The 13,261-nt window shown below is 35.3% G+C and overlaps 1 protein-coding gene across 2 annotated transcripts in view; it reads right to left on the bottom strand.

Annotated features, from left to right (window-relative positions):
- The window catches only part of LOC100719785 (cytochrome P450 3A14-like), a 60,001-nt gene extending 46,798 nt beyond the window's left edge, over window positions 1-13,203 (bottom strand). The window contains exons 1-4 of one of the 2 annotated variants that reach the window (XM_005003701.3): window positions 13,067-13,203; window positions 10,808-10,901; window positions 3,135-3,187; window positions 1,940-2,039 (exon numbers count right to left, since the gene is read on the bottom strand). In XM_005003701.3, coding sequence (XP_005003758.2) covers window positions 1,940-2,039; window positions 3,135-3,187; window positions 10,808-10,901; window positions 13,067-13,137 — 318 coding nt within the window. In that variant the 5' untranslated portion in view covers window positions 13,138-13,203. The remainder of the gene's footprint in view (window positions 1-1,939; window positions 2,040-3,134; window positions 3,188-10,807; window positions 10,902-13,066) is intronic. The other variant, XM_063234186.1, reaches the window with a different exon arrangement.
- Window positions 13,204-13,261: the final 58 nt, after the last annotated feature.

Below are 13,261 nucleotides of genomic sequence, written 5' to 3'. Positions count from 1 at the left end.
TGGCAGGCTCCATGCTAGATTCTCAATAAATATTTACTATATACACCTAGGCTCTCTGAGTGTGTTGGGGACACTCAGTCATCTGGTATTGGTTCAACTTTTATATAATTATGCAAAATTATAAGTATACAAACTCATATTTTTACAATAAATTTCCTGGAGAATACACAGCAACAGGTCCCCTTATATCCTTCAAGACCTTCCATTTTTAGAGTAGACTGATGACAGCAGGTGACCTGGGCAAAATTTATGATGGCTCAAACCAGCCCTAAATTTACATCTGTCTACAACATCAGCAGGATAGAAAATGGGAGTGAATTCTCATTTTTAAATTATAGCTCATACATAAAGAATTAGGAATTTTTTGACAACCCAAACAAATAGTGCAGTTAATGGACATTTTGGCCCTTAATGCTTATGCAAAGACCGAAAGAAAAATACTTGTATAGTATTTCCCTGTTTACAACTTTTTGCCATCATCCATAACCATGCTTTATCTCCAAGGAACTTTCTCAACATTCATTTATGATAAAACCTCAAAAAATTAGGAAGAAGGAGACCTCCCACTTGGTAAAACAATTAAATGAAATTAAAAATGAAATATCAGTGTCACACTTAACAGAGAAGGATGAATGTTTCCCCCAATATAATGAACAATTAAACAATTACCATTCTCTTTATTGTATTTCAGAGTCATTCTAGAAGTCCTAACCATTGCAATAAAACAATAAAAATAAATACAAACAACAAAGATTAGAAATATGAAAATATACATGGCTCTATTTTCACATAATACCATGATCAGTAGAGAAGGTTTCAAACATGTACCAAAGGTCTTGCAAGGCAAGTTAGCAATATTGCAGGGTAATAGATTACTATAAAATCCCACCACTTTTGCATGTAACAAAAACATGTAAAAACCATTGAAAATGCAATACATTTTAAAATGCTAAAAGGAAAACAAAATATTTGGAAATTATTCTAAAACTTGTATAAAATTTATTTATATGCTGAAAATTACAATATGCTAATGAGAAGAATAAAAGAGCTTGGAAGGCATACTGTGTTTATGAACTGGGAGCTTCAATATCATGAAGAGAGGAGGTTAACACAGTTGGCACTCAAATCTATCTATTAACTTAATTCTATTTTTATCAAAATCTCACCAATAATTTTGTATGCTTTGATATTTAAAAAATAATAAATCAGTCCAATAATTTTGTATGCTTTGATATTTAAAAAATAATAAATCAGGTACTCAAACTATAGAGGGACTGATTTTTTGATACTAGTGCAAGAGGAATCCAATGGAGGGAAGAGTGCCTAAAGATATATGACTTATACCAAAAAAGTCCCATATCACTACTGTTCAAATAAATGTCAGTCTTAACACCAAAACACAATGCATAAAAATAAAAACAAAGAAATTTGGCCACCTAAAAATTAAAGTTCCTTTCTTTGTTCACTGCCGTGTTAACTTGAAAGACAAGTTAATCTTGTGTGTATAAAAGGCTAGCAGGAAGAACCTTATGGTGAAGGAACAAGGCTGTCATTTACATGTGCTCCTGGTTACATAAATATGCACTGTGATGAATTTGCATGGAGATACACATGGTGATAGACTTACTCTTTCTCTTTCGCATTCTATTTCTCTCTCTGTCTCACACACACACACATATACATAAGGTGATGTCATGATTAAGCTGAGGAAATGTTAATACATTCTATGGGTTTCATCTGTGTCAATCTCCTCTAACCATATTGAGAAAGGAAAATGTTACAATTATGTGCAAGATCCTATTGGGAGAAAATCCAGCATAAAATGTCGACTGAAACTTCCTGTTCATTATTTTCAAGACTTATTATGAATATATGATTATTTCAGATTCAAAGTTTAATAAATAAGACAGGTTTACATTTTCATAATGCAAATGCCTACCCGGCGGTTTGTAAAGGTAGAATAGCATTCTTTGACAAGCACTGTCTTGATTATGTCTGGATCCATGATCAATAAAACCGGTTGTCTACCTTCAAATAACCTGCATTAAGAAAACAGAGCTGATTCAACCCAACCTGCCAGATTGTACAACTGGCCCTCTACCCAGGAATCTCCAGATTTTGATCCTTTGACACTGTACAAGGGACATGCCTGATTAACCATACATACCAGCGATAACCCCAGGTTTACATTAGAATTTCTGAACACAGAGGTCACTGAACTCTTCACAGAATGAAGGGTAAGGAGCTTCAATAAGAAACAGACATTAAATACAAAATAACTCTGAAAAAGTTCATAATTTAAATAACCTTGGAATTACTGTTAAGTCCCATTGGAGTTATTGCCAATATGAAGTTTTTGATATTTTAAATATTTCAGTGTAAAGGTTCTGAGTGTAATTCAATGATTACATAGTATTTGCAAGGTTCATATTACAATCTCCAACTTTGAGAAAATAAAAATTAAATTTAAAATAAATTATCTTAATATCAGAAGCATTATCATGTAGGTACAAAATTAAAAACAAACTATCAAGTGATCATAAGTACTAAATGTTGCATGGGGCAGTGGAGGTTGTATTGGTGGATATTTAAGTTTGTGTTTGCTTGCTATTTGTGTCACAAAGTTATTATGGGCTGTGTGAAATCAGTAGAAACCTGTGACTAGTCCTGAGGATTTTGAGAACTAGTAAGAAGAGGTAAAAAGATGTAAAACTTTCTTCTACATGCATAGAGCAAAGTATGTGATTACATGCTTTCCATAACTCTCTAGACCTCCAGTGTCTCTGAAAGGGAAGAGTGGTGGCACATGGCTCAGGCCTACCTGCAAAACCATGATGGAAGCAAGTGAGGGAATGCAATGATTCAACCATATGCTATATTTCTACTTCACCAGCAGAAGAATGAGGTAGAGACTAAAATTCCTGTACAGTCACCTAGGAGACTGTAGTTCTGACAGAGTTCTCAATCTAATTATATTGTAGACCTTAACATTTGCTTGGCTTTGGGATCCTTGGCAGCATAAGCTTCGAAATGCCTCAGAATACACAGCTGCATTCCCAGAGCTTGTGGCTGACATTGTTCTCATATCAGTAGTATCACAAGTTTACCCATTGCAGTTTTTCTTGTATACTCACCCCCAAATACTTCCATACTTTTTATAGCACTCAACATCAATCTTCCATGAACCCTGGGATGAAAAAAAAAAAACTTTGAACTGATTGATATTCAGAATAACCTGGCTACATGTCTAATTCTGGAATGAATGCATGGAAACCAACTAATTCAGACTATCCATCACTGGCAGGTAGAGGAAAGGCATATTAAGAGGCCCCTGAAAGGAAAGGAGAAAAATGCAAGGAGATATTCCAAATGCAGAATTTAGAGTCACTATTGACTTTTCTCAGGTATAGTACATTTCAAAGGAGTTATTGTTTATGAAAGTTAAGCAGTTCTCTGAATTTTTACTTATGCATGTAATATCTCTAAAATTCTGGAGCTTTCAGATTTGGTGGTGCATGTCTGTAATTCCAGTAGTAAGGAGGCTGAGGTAAGAGAACTGCTGTGAGTGTGAGGTTAGCCTGAATTGTACAGTGAGACCCTGTCTCAAAAATCTCAAATTATTTTGAATCACTAATTGGTACATTACACACTGTTATCTTAGAAATGGTTGTTCAACTTACAAAATCAAAGCATAAAACATGGATAGACACTCAAACATTGACAGTGCAAACCATAGAGACCTCTCCTTCTCTTTCATATTTACAATATCTATTATACATTTTGGGTCTTATTACTTTTTCAGTTTTTACTGTTGTTTACACTAGTGAGACATTTTGAGATTTACTAATGTGAATCTTGTTTATTTCACTTGTGAGGATAGTTTCCACCTGCCTGCATTTTTCTATAAAGGCTTCAATATGCTTTTTAATAGCTGAGTAATATTTCATTATACACATGCAAAAGTCCTCAATAAAATACGAGGCAAATGGAATGCAAGAAATCATCAACAAGATTATACACCATGAACAGGTGAGATTAATCCTAGAAATGCAAGAATGATTCAACATATACAAATCAATAAATGTAATACATCATGTCAACAGAGCCAATGAGAAAAACCCTAAGATCATCTCAGTAGATGCAGAAACAGTTTTTGATTAAGTCCAACACCCATGCATGATAAAAACCATACATAAAATCAGACTACATGATCTTTACCTCAATCTGACAAATGCCATCTCTGAACCAACATTATACCAAATTTACTAAAATAGAAAGCTTTTGATCTAAAATCAGGAACAAGATAAGGATGGTCACTATCAACACTTTGGTTCAATACAGTTATGAAAACACTGGCCAAAGCAATTAGATGTTAGAGATATAAAAGAATAGGAAAGGAAGAAGTTAAATTATTATTATTTACAGATAATGTGATATTCTACATAAAGACTCCCAAAACCATCTCTAAACATTGTTAGGTTTAATAATCAAATTCAGCAGGGTAGCTGTATACAAAGTTAGCACTCGAAAATCAGTAGCATTCCCATACATATATAACAAACTCACCAGGCAGAAATTATGGCAATAATACCTTTAACAATAGCATCAAAAGAAAAAAATGTCAAGGATTTGTTTGAATAAAGGAAGTAAAAGATCTAATATACTGAAAATTACAGTACTCTGAAAAAAGAGATCAGAAAAGATCTCAGAAAATGGAAAGCTATCCCTTGCTTTTAGATAGGAAGAACCAACATAATGAAACTGATCATACTCCCAAAAATGTTATACAGATTTAATGTAATTCTGCTCAAAATACCATGAATACACCTCACAGATCTAGAGAAAACATTCCTAAAATTCATGTGGAAACAGAAGAGAACAAAAAAGCAAATGCATTTCTGGGCAACAAAGCCAAGGCTGGAGGCATTATAACCTCTGACTTGACATTATACTAAAAAGCTACTGTGATGAGATAAGCATGGTAATGGTAAAAACAAAACAACACAACAGAACTTAGAAACAGTGGAAGAGACTGGAGGATGCAGACACAACTATACACACATGCAGCCACCTTGTCTTTGACAAAAGTACCAAACATAGTCACTGGAAGAAAGCCTCTTCAATACATGGTGCTTGGAAAAACTGGCTTTCTACATGTCAAAGACTAAAACTAGACACATGACTATCACCTTGCACTAAACTAAAGTCAAAATGGATTAGGATTCAAATATTAAACCAGAAACATTTTAAACTGCTGGAAAACAAAGTAGATAGAAATCCTGATGACATAGATGTAGGCAGAGGGTTCATGAACAAAACATAAAATATATGGAAAGTCATTCAAAGAATTTATGGCTAGGATATCATCTTATTAAACAATTTTTGCATTTCCAAAAAATTACTAACAGAGTGAAAAGAAAATCCAGAAAATGGGAAAAATTTTTTATCTAAAAAATGTAAAACAAAACAAAAGGGTAGAAATGAAATAGAATTTCAAAAAATAACATTAAGAAATCATCTCTAGTTGATATACCACATATTGTTATCTTAGAAGTAGTTGTTTAAGTTACAAAATGAAAGCATAAATAATGAACAATGAAAACAATGATAGCACAAACTATTCTGTTTGATGAACTACCAAAAACTTAGTAATATGGTTCTCTATCTTTCACACTTAGACATACATACTGTTATATATATATATATCTACAAATAGTCCTTTCCTTTTTAGCACTTTTTCCCCCATACATTATTATAATATCTATTATATATTTTTGATCTTATTAGTCTTTCAGTTTATTATAATTATTACTATTATTAATTTTTACACTAGAAAGACAATACAAGATTTACAAATATGAGTATGACTTATTTCACTTATGAGGATAGTCTCTTTTTTATTTAAGGAGAAAAAGGAAAAACATCAGAAAAAGGGTACAAGTTATACAGAATTTCAGAAAAAAATAAACAGTAGGAAATCACTAGTTAATGGATTACATATTGTCATCTTAGAAATATTTGTTCAAGTTACAAAATTAAAGCATATAAAGTGGACATTCAAACAGTGAGACTGCAAAGAGTTCTGTTCAATGATCCAACAAAACTCAGTGATATTGTCTATCTTATACACTTAAAATTACATGCAGTTATACCACTTAGAGCACTTTTCCTCTCTTTTGTCCAATCACTATTACACATTTTGGGTTTTATTGCTCCCACAGTTCTTATTACTTTTTTTGGAAGAGAGTAAAACCAAATGTGACTTAACAGAACAGAATTGGTTAAATCAGAAGGGTGAACATAATAGATAATGTAAAAACATAATACAAGGTGATGAACAATGGTTACCATAATGCCTCCCGCTATCTCAAATAGAATTGCCTATATCATCAGTTATAATAAAATTGAACAAAACAGTAAAGAACGAAACCAACAAAACCAAAACATTGGAAACATTACAGGTCTTCAAAAGTAGATAATAGTCAACCAGTATGGGCGTCATAATGAATCCCACTATCTTCACAGTTGTTGCCTAAACTTTCAAACCTGGTACTATCAAGCAAAGCAGAATAGAGGAACATCAGTAAAAACAAGATGGCGAGAGCAATACAGGGCTTCAAATCAAGTTAATAGAAAATCAAAGTGGGTTACTATAACATATCCTGCTATTTCTTATTTATTTTTCCCTTAATTAAAAGGATAAAAATAAAAAAGGATATAATAAAATGGAAATTGAGATAAAAGAGGGCATAACAACTAAACAGTGCAGATCAAAACATAACCATTTAAGCAAATTAGTGTTTCACCACAAGATAATCCCAACATAAAAGTAGTTACCATATTGTCTCTTTCCTTGAAATCTTTGAGTATAACTTCATATACTCTAGCATCAAACATATCAAAACAATGCGAAACCATTCGAGAGAATGACAGTATTACAGGGTATTTAGAATCAACTAACAGATAATGAACTATGGTTTCTGTATAATCTCCTTGTCTATAAAAGTTTTTGTTTATACTATCACATATAATAAAATCCAATAAGATACACATGTTAAGACCTATGGAGACAGAAGAACAAAAGCTTGATAGAACTTCAAAATAAGATGATACCAAATCAGCACTGCCTATTATGACATCATTTTCTCCAAGACAGCTGTTCCTATCATCTAATCTTCTCTGCCTCATTTCTCTTGAGCTCTGTTTCTGTCATTAGTTGTCAGTTTGTCTTCTTCATTTTGTTTTCTGCTCCATTCATTGTGGCCTCTTAGCCACATTTCTGGATTCTTCATATTTTTCTTTTTTAGAATATCCTGCAGTATTCTCTGTAGAGTTGAATTGGTGGTTGCATATTCCCCTAGTTCTTCTTTTTCCTGAAAGTACCTTGTTTTTCCATCAATTTCCAGGGATAGTTGTGCAGGATATCTCAATCTTGGCTGGAGGTTATTATATTTCAAAGCTTGAATTATTTTCCCCCACAATCTTTGTTATTTGATGGTTTGTGCCAAGAAGTCTGCTGTAATTCTGATGGATGTTCCCTTGTAAGTGTTCTGTTTCTTGTCTCTGACGGCTTCTAATATTTTGTTCTTATATTGGATTTTTGGTATTTTAATTATTATATCTCTGGGTATAGCTCTGTTTGGGTTGTAGCTGGCTGGTGTCCTGTATGCTTCATACATCTGAGTATTTTTACCCTTTGCTAAATTAGGAAAATTCTCCTGGATTATTTCTGCGAGTAGCTTTTGTAGTTCATTTGTTTGTGTCCCTACCTCTTCTTTTATGTTCTTAAGTTAGAGATCTTCTTATCATCTTCTAGTCTTTGTATTGTTGCTGTTTGTTTCTTTGTTATTTTAAGAAGTTTTTCATTTTATGCTCCCACATTACAAATCTGTCCTCCAGTTCAGATAATCTATCCTTAGTTTCTTTCAAGCTGTTATGCCAGTTTTCGATAGAGCTTTTAGTTTCCTGGTAATCTCTTTGAACCTGCTTCATGTATTCTATGTTTTCTCTATTTTCTCCATCAAACAATTCTCCCCTCTTTTTCTGTTCTTCCATTTCACCATCTGCTTTTTCTTGGGTGGTTCTTAGCAGTTCTCTAACTATTTTGTTTATGTCTTGCTTCAGGTCATTAATAACTTCATTCCTGAACTCGTCTATGAGGCACTGGAGATAGCCTTTTATGTTTATTGGTGGCGTGTCTGCTATTGCCTGTTTCTCAGGATGGGGGCTGAGGAGCCTTTCTTGTTGCTCCCTCTTCCCATATTCTTATTCTCTATCCTCTCCCATGTTCCTTATATATGCAAGCATATATAAGAGGCCCAGCTTCCTTCCCTGTTGGCCACAGTCTGACTGAATTGCACCAGCTAAGTGTTCCCGCCCACTGCAACGCACCAGGGAGTTACTGACCAGGCAGCCTATTCGAGGCCCCCCCCTCCAGGTAAACCTACCTAAGGTTTCACCACTAGGGTGCACCTCTAGGCGCGGAGACCTGTGTTGTGCTAGCCTACTGGGTCTCAGCCAGCAGCATCATGTAGGGTAGGCACTGCTCACCAATCCTGCTTGAGAGGGGGATATGTAACTGAAGTCACTACAGCGCCCTATTCCGGCAAGTCTTCCTGGTCCCAGAATGTCCTCTGTTGGAGCCTCCTAGACTGTGGAAGAGTCCCAGTTTCCCTCGCTCACTGAAGGTCGATGTATGGCTCCCCACCCATTCCACTCTCAACTCCGTTCACCGATTCCTGTTCTCAGAGCTTTCACTTCTTTCTCCCTGCCGAGCTGATTCAGATGCAGCTGTGGCGGCAGGAAACCCAAATCATGGCTTCCAATGGTGGGGGCTCCAGCTTCCATGCTCAGGCTTTATCTGTTCCTGTTATAGCAGCAGGATTGCATTCCCAGTTGGTATCTCTCAGCCCAGTTTGTTCTTGGGTCAGCAGGGTATATCTCCTCTTGGTTAGGATTCCTCACTCCACACCATTCCTGGATTCTAAGCTGGGTCTTGCAGAGAGCCTGCATAGCTGCTGCTATCTGTCTGCCATGTTCCAGGGAGCCTATGAGGATAGTCTTAATTTGCCTCCATTTACCTATAAAAGTCTCGAGATCATCTTTTTAATAGCTGAGTCATATTCCATTGCAAAAAAACCCACATCTTTTTCATCCAGTCTCTGATTAATGGACATTCTGGTTGTTTCAACATTTGCTGCTGCAAACATGAGTGCACATGTATCACTGTGATGTAATATTCAGATTTTCTGGGAAAACACTCAGGAGGTGAATAACTGGATTGAATGGAACTGCCAATCCTAGTTTGTTAAGAAATCTCCATACTGATTTTGACAATGGTAGTACCAGGCTACACTCCCACCAACAGTGGAGAAGTGTTCCTTTTTCCTCATAGTTTCATCAACATTTGCCATCAGTTAATTTCTTGATGGCAATCATTCTTTCCAGAGTGAGATGCTATCTTAGAGTTGTTTTAATTTGTACTTCTCAAATGACCAGTGATGGTGAGCATTTCTTCACATACTTATTTGCCATTTGTATATCTCCATCTGAGAAATGTGTGTTCATCTCCAATGCCCATGTTTGGAGAGGATCTTTGAATTTGGGAGTACTGCTGTTTTTCAGTTCTTTATATGTTCGGCAGATAAGCCCTTTGTCTGAGTGATTGTTGGCTAAAATTCTTTCCTATTCTGTGAGTTTTGTTTTCACATTGTTTGTGGTTTTTCAAGCGAAAAAACTTTTTAGTAATATGAGGTCCAAGGTGTTTATTCCTTGTATTTTTCTCATGTGATTTTTATTTTGTTCATGATGTCTCTGTCTACTGCTATGTCTGCAAAATTTCTATCTACCTTGTCCTCCAGTAGATTTAGTGTTTCTAAACGATCTCAAATATTAAAAATATAATTATTGAGCTCTTCATCATCCTCTCCATGGGCACAGTGAATGAGTTTTCCTTAGATGTGCAGTCTTTTCACTCTTTATTTACTATTTTTATAGGTCTCATCTCCTTTCTCTAGAATATTGGTGGAATTAGGAAGCACTGAATTGAGAACTCATTTATTCTAGCCATTTTTATGTTCCTTAAGCATGTTATCAGTTGAGAAAATGAGTCAGTGCTTCAGCTCAACATAGGATGATGGGGCAAATGCCACATCTACTTATAGACATAGCAAATTAAATACTAGTTCTCAGTTTGCACTTCTGTGCTGTAAAATCCAATATTTCTTCTGGTAAGGCACCCATGTGAATTTAAATTATTCAGTAAAAAGAAAAGGAAATGCTACTCATGAACTCTGGTGTGAGCAGGAAAATTTGAATATGTGATGTATACGTACATGATCTACTACAAGGTACCCTTTGTGAGCAGTTCTCTAATGCTCATGTTACAACAGATATTTCAAAAAATATGTATCAGGCAAAGATAAAAGTACCCCTTCAATGCTCACATCATCTGAATTCTATGTCCTGACCATCCATTGTTGATCTGCCAGAGATTTTTGTTGTTATTGAGGCAAACCCCAGACTCCACAGTGTTGAATACAGACTCAGGGAAAACTTAGCTCTACTTGCAGCATTATCCATAGAGTTTCTGGAAGTCAGAAACTTCAGAATTTTCTTTGAAAGACCAATTTTTTTTGTCTTTTTCATTTTTATTGGCACTGGGGATTGAACTCACGACTGCCTACTTGCAAGGCAGGTGCTTATGCCACTGAGCTAAATCCCCAGCCCCCAAAAGACCAATTTTATAAATAGAACTAGGCCACTGTTGTCAGTCAGAAGAAAACAAAAATCCACAAATGCAACTCACCTGGGCATAGGACAATACATTCCCTAAAAAAGGCAGAGGTTTTGGACCAGGAATTCCCAGCTTCTTAAAATGTCCATATGTGTAGGTCCCATATCTAAAAAAATTAAATAGAAATCCAGGTCAACATGTTGGAAACTTTACATACATAATAGTATACCTGTCACTGATTTAGGAACTTTGTCAAGGCAAAAGGTATTACACGTATGATAAATAACTGTAAACCTGCAAGTAAAAATAGTACATTCACCTACTATCTCCTGTGACACCTCCACAGAGACCTTGTAAAACTGACAAAAATTAGTTAAATCAATCGGTTGTATGCCCTCAAGCCTACAGTTAATACTGATAAATTCACACAAATTTGAGTGCCCCCATAAGGGTAACACTGGAATTTTTCCAGGATATTTATTTTGCTGATATTAATTAGGAAAACTGCATTTCCATGAGGAAGATGTATACATGCATTCTAAGGAAAAGTCAATTATTTCTCCTTCATACCAAAATCTCATGTAAATCTATCTAATCAGAGACACATGGTGATGGAGATTCTGTAATGACATTGTATTCACAATTTATTTAGATGTTTTAATTTTTCCATGGGCCATGCTTTTCCTTTAGTATCTGGTCTTTTTTAAACCTGTCTTCCCAGAAAAACCTGGTAATAGCCATAATGCTTTTCTTGCTACAGAGTGACAGAAGAGTTCAAGCCTCCACTGGTCTCAAAGTAGTATAAATGATTGAGAGACACCAAAGTATCTATTGCGAGCAATCTTATTGATTTTAGATATAAAGAAGGTTATGTTACCTTCAAGAAACTATGTGGGAGAATGAATAACTAACGGATACATATGGAGACTGTTCCTCTCCTCAGTGGATGTGGGCAACAAGCTGATGCAACTCATTAGTTTAGCGACAAGAAGTCTTACTGTTTATAAAGCTGAATCATAACATCATTATTAGCATATTGATGCTTTAATTCCATTGTATCTGTACAGAATCCAATAGTCAGGTACATTCCAGGGCAATACATTCTGATATGCCATGTCTAGATACTCACTGACAGAATTTTTGGATCTTGCAAAGCATTCCTTTCCAGTATGAGTGACAGAAGACAGACAGTACAAACAAGAGAGACTAAGAAAGAGGCTACAGGCCATCACATTACCACAGAATTTCTAGGCTTACAAATTACCCCATAGCAGAAAAGAAAAAATGTGGATAAAATTATGCTATGTATAAAATTTTTTAATATGCCATAGTGTTTACCAGTACAGGAGATAGGACCTTCTAGAGTTTATGAACCTTCTTATTAATAGCAATGATCATATTATGCAACATAAAATAAGTGACCATTTTATAATTGAGTGATTTTTTTTTTGTCTTTTTCATTTTTATCAGTACCGGGGATTGAACTCACGACTACCTGCTTGCAAGGCAGGTGCTTATGAGTGATTTTTTAAAAATGATTTTTAAAAAATGCACATTTTTCCTCCTGGAGAGGGATGGTATGAAGCAATATAGTTGTAAAATATTCTTTGCATGTCTCATAAATCTCATAAAATGTCATAGAATGGAGCCAAAATACTGCATGAAAGACCAGTTGTGTGAAGGATACTCAAAGTGTACTTCTGGAAGAAACAAATGGGCTTTTGAATTTCTCCAAGGTTTGTATAGAGATTTAGTGCTTCAGTCTAGAAACATTTCATTTAAAATTAAGTAGTCGTGGTTACTTCTATTTGGAGCCATTGAGATGTAGGAAGGAGAGTCCCAAAGGAGGGTCATAGATAAGGGCAAAAAGTGTATGTGTTGTCAAAGCAAACTCTAAAAGAGGGAAAGGTATGTTCAGAACTGCCTGTGAAATCTGGGTTGCACAAGAATCAGCACTGTGTACAGGATTCTGTGGATTAAGGACAGAACGGAAAGGAAACACCCAAAGCCATGGGGTACAAGACTTCCACTCTTCTCTTCCAAAAGACAGAATAAGCAAGGCAAAGTTTCTGGGACAGGTACATCATAAACCATGTGTTCTAGAATTTTAAGCTTTGAATAGAAGTGAAATTACTGCTTCACATGGTGTCAGTAGCCTGTAAACTTATGATTCATTATTCTAGATTCAAATGAGAGTCAATAATGTTACACTAGGAACATTCTTATCCATCCCATTGTAGACACAGAAATACAGAAATGAGAGGAGGATGTTCAAAATGTCAGCATTGGGAAATAGGAGAAGAGAGAAAAGGAGCATAGACATTTACTCACACATAGAGAAGCAGGAGACAGAGAACCAGAAAAACCCAGGTTTCCATGGAAAAGTTCCAGATCAAGTCCATTGTCAATTTTACTCCAAATTTGCCTTTAAATTTTCCAGGAGACCCAGCAGACCTCTACTATTTGAAAAGCAATGAGAAAATGTGGAATGTAAATGTTCTGAGAAAGTAGGTGGGACAAGACCTC

Source organism: Cavia porcellus, unplaced genomic scaffold (assembly GCF_034190915.1).
Source record: "Cavia porcellus strain 051 isolate PalLab524CR breed Dunkin Hartley unplaced genomic scaffold, mCavPor4.1 scaffold_23, whole genome shotgun sequence".
Classification (NCBI taxonomy): Eukaryota; Metazoa; Chordata; class Mammalia; order Rodentia; family Caviidae; genus Cavia; species Cavia porcellus.
The sequence above is the reverse complement of the archived record's forward strand: the minus strand, read 5'-3'. Positions and strand labels throughout refer to the sequence as shown.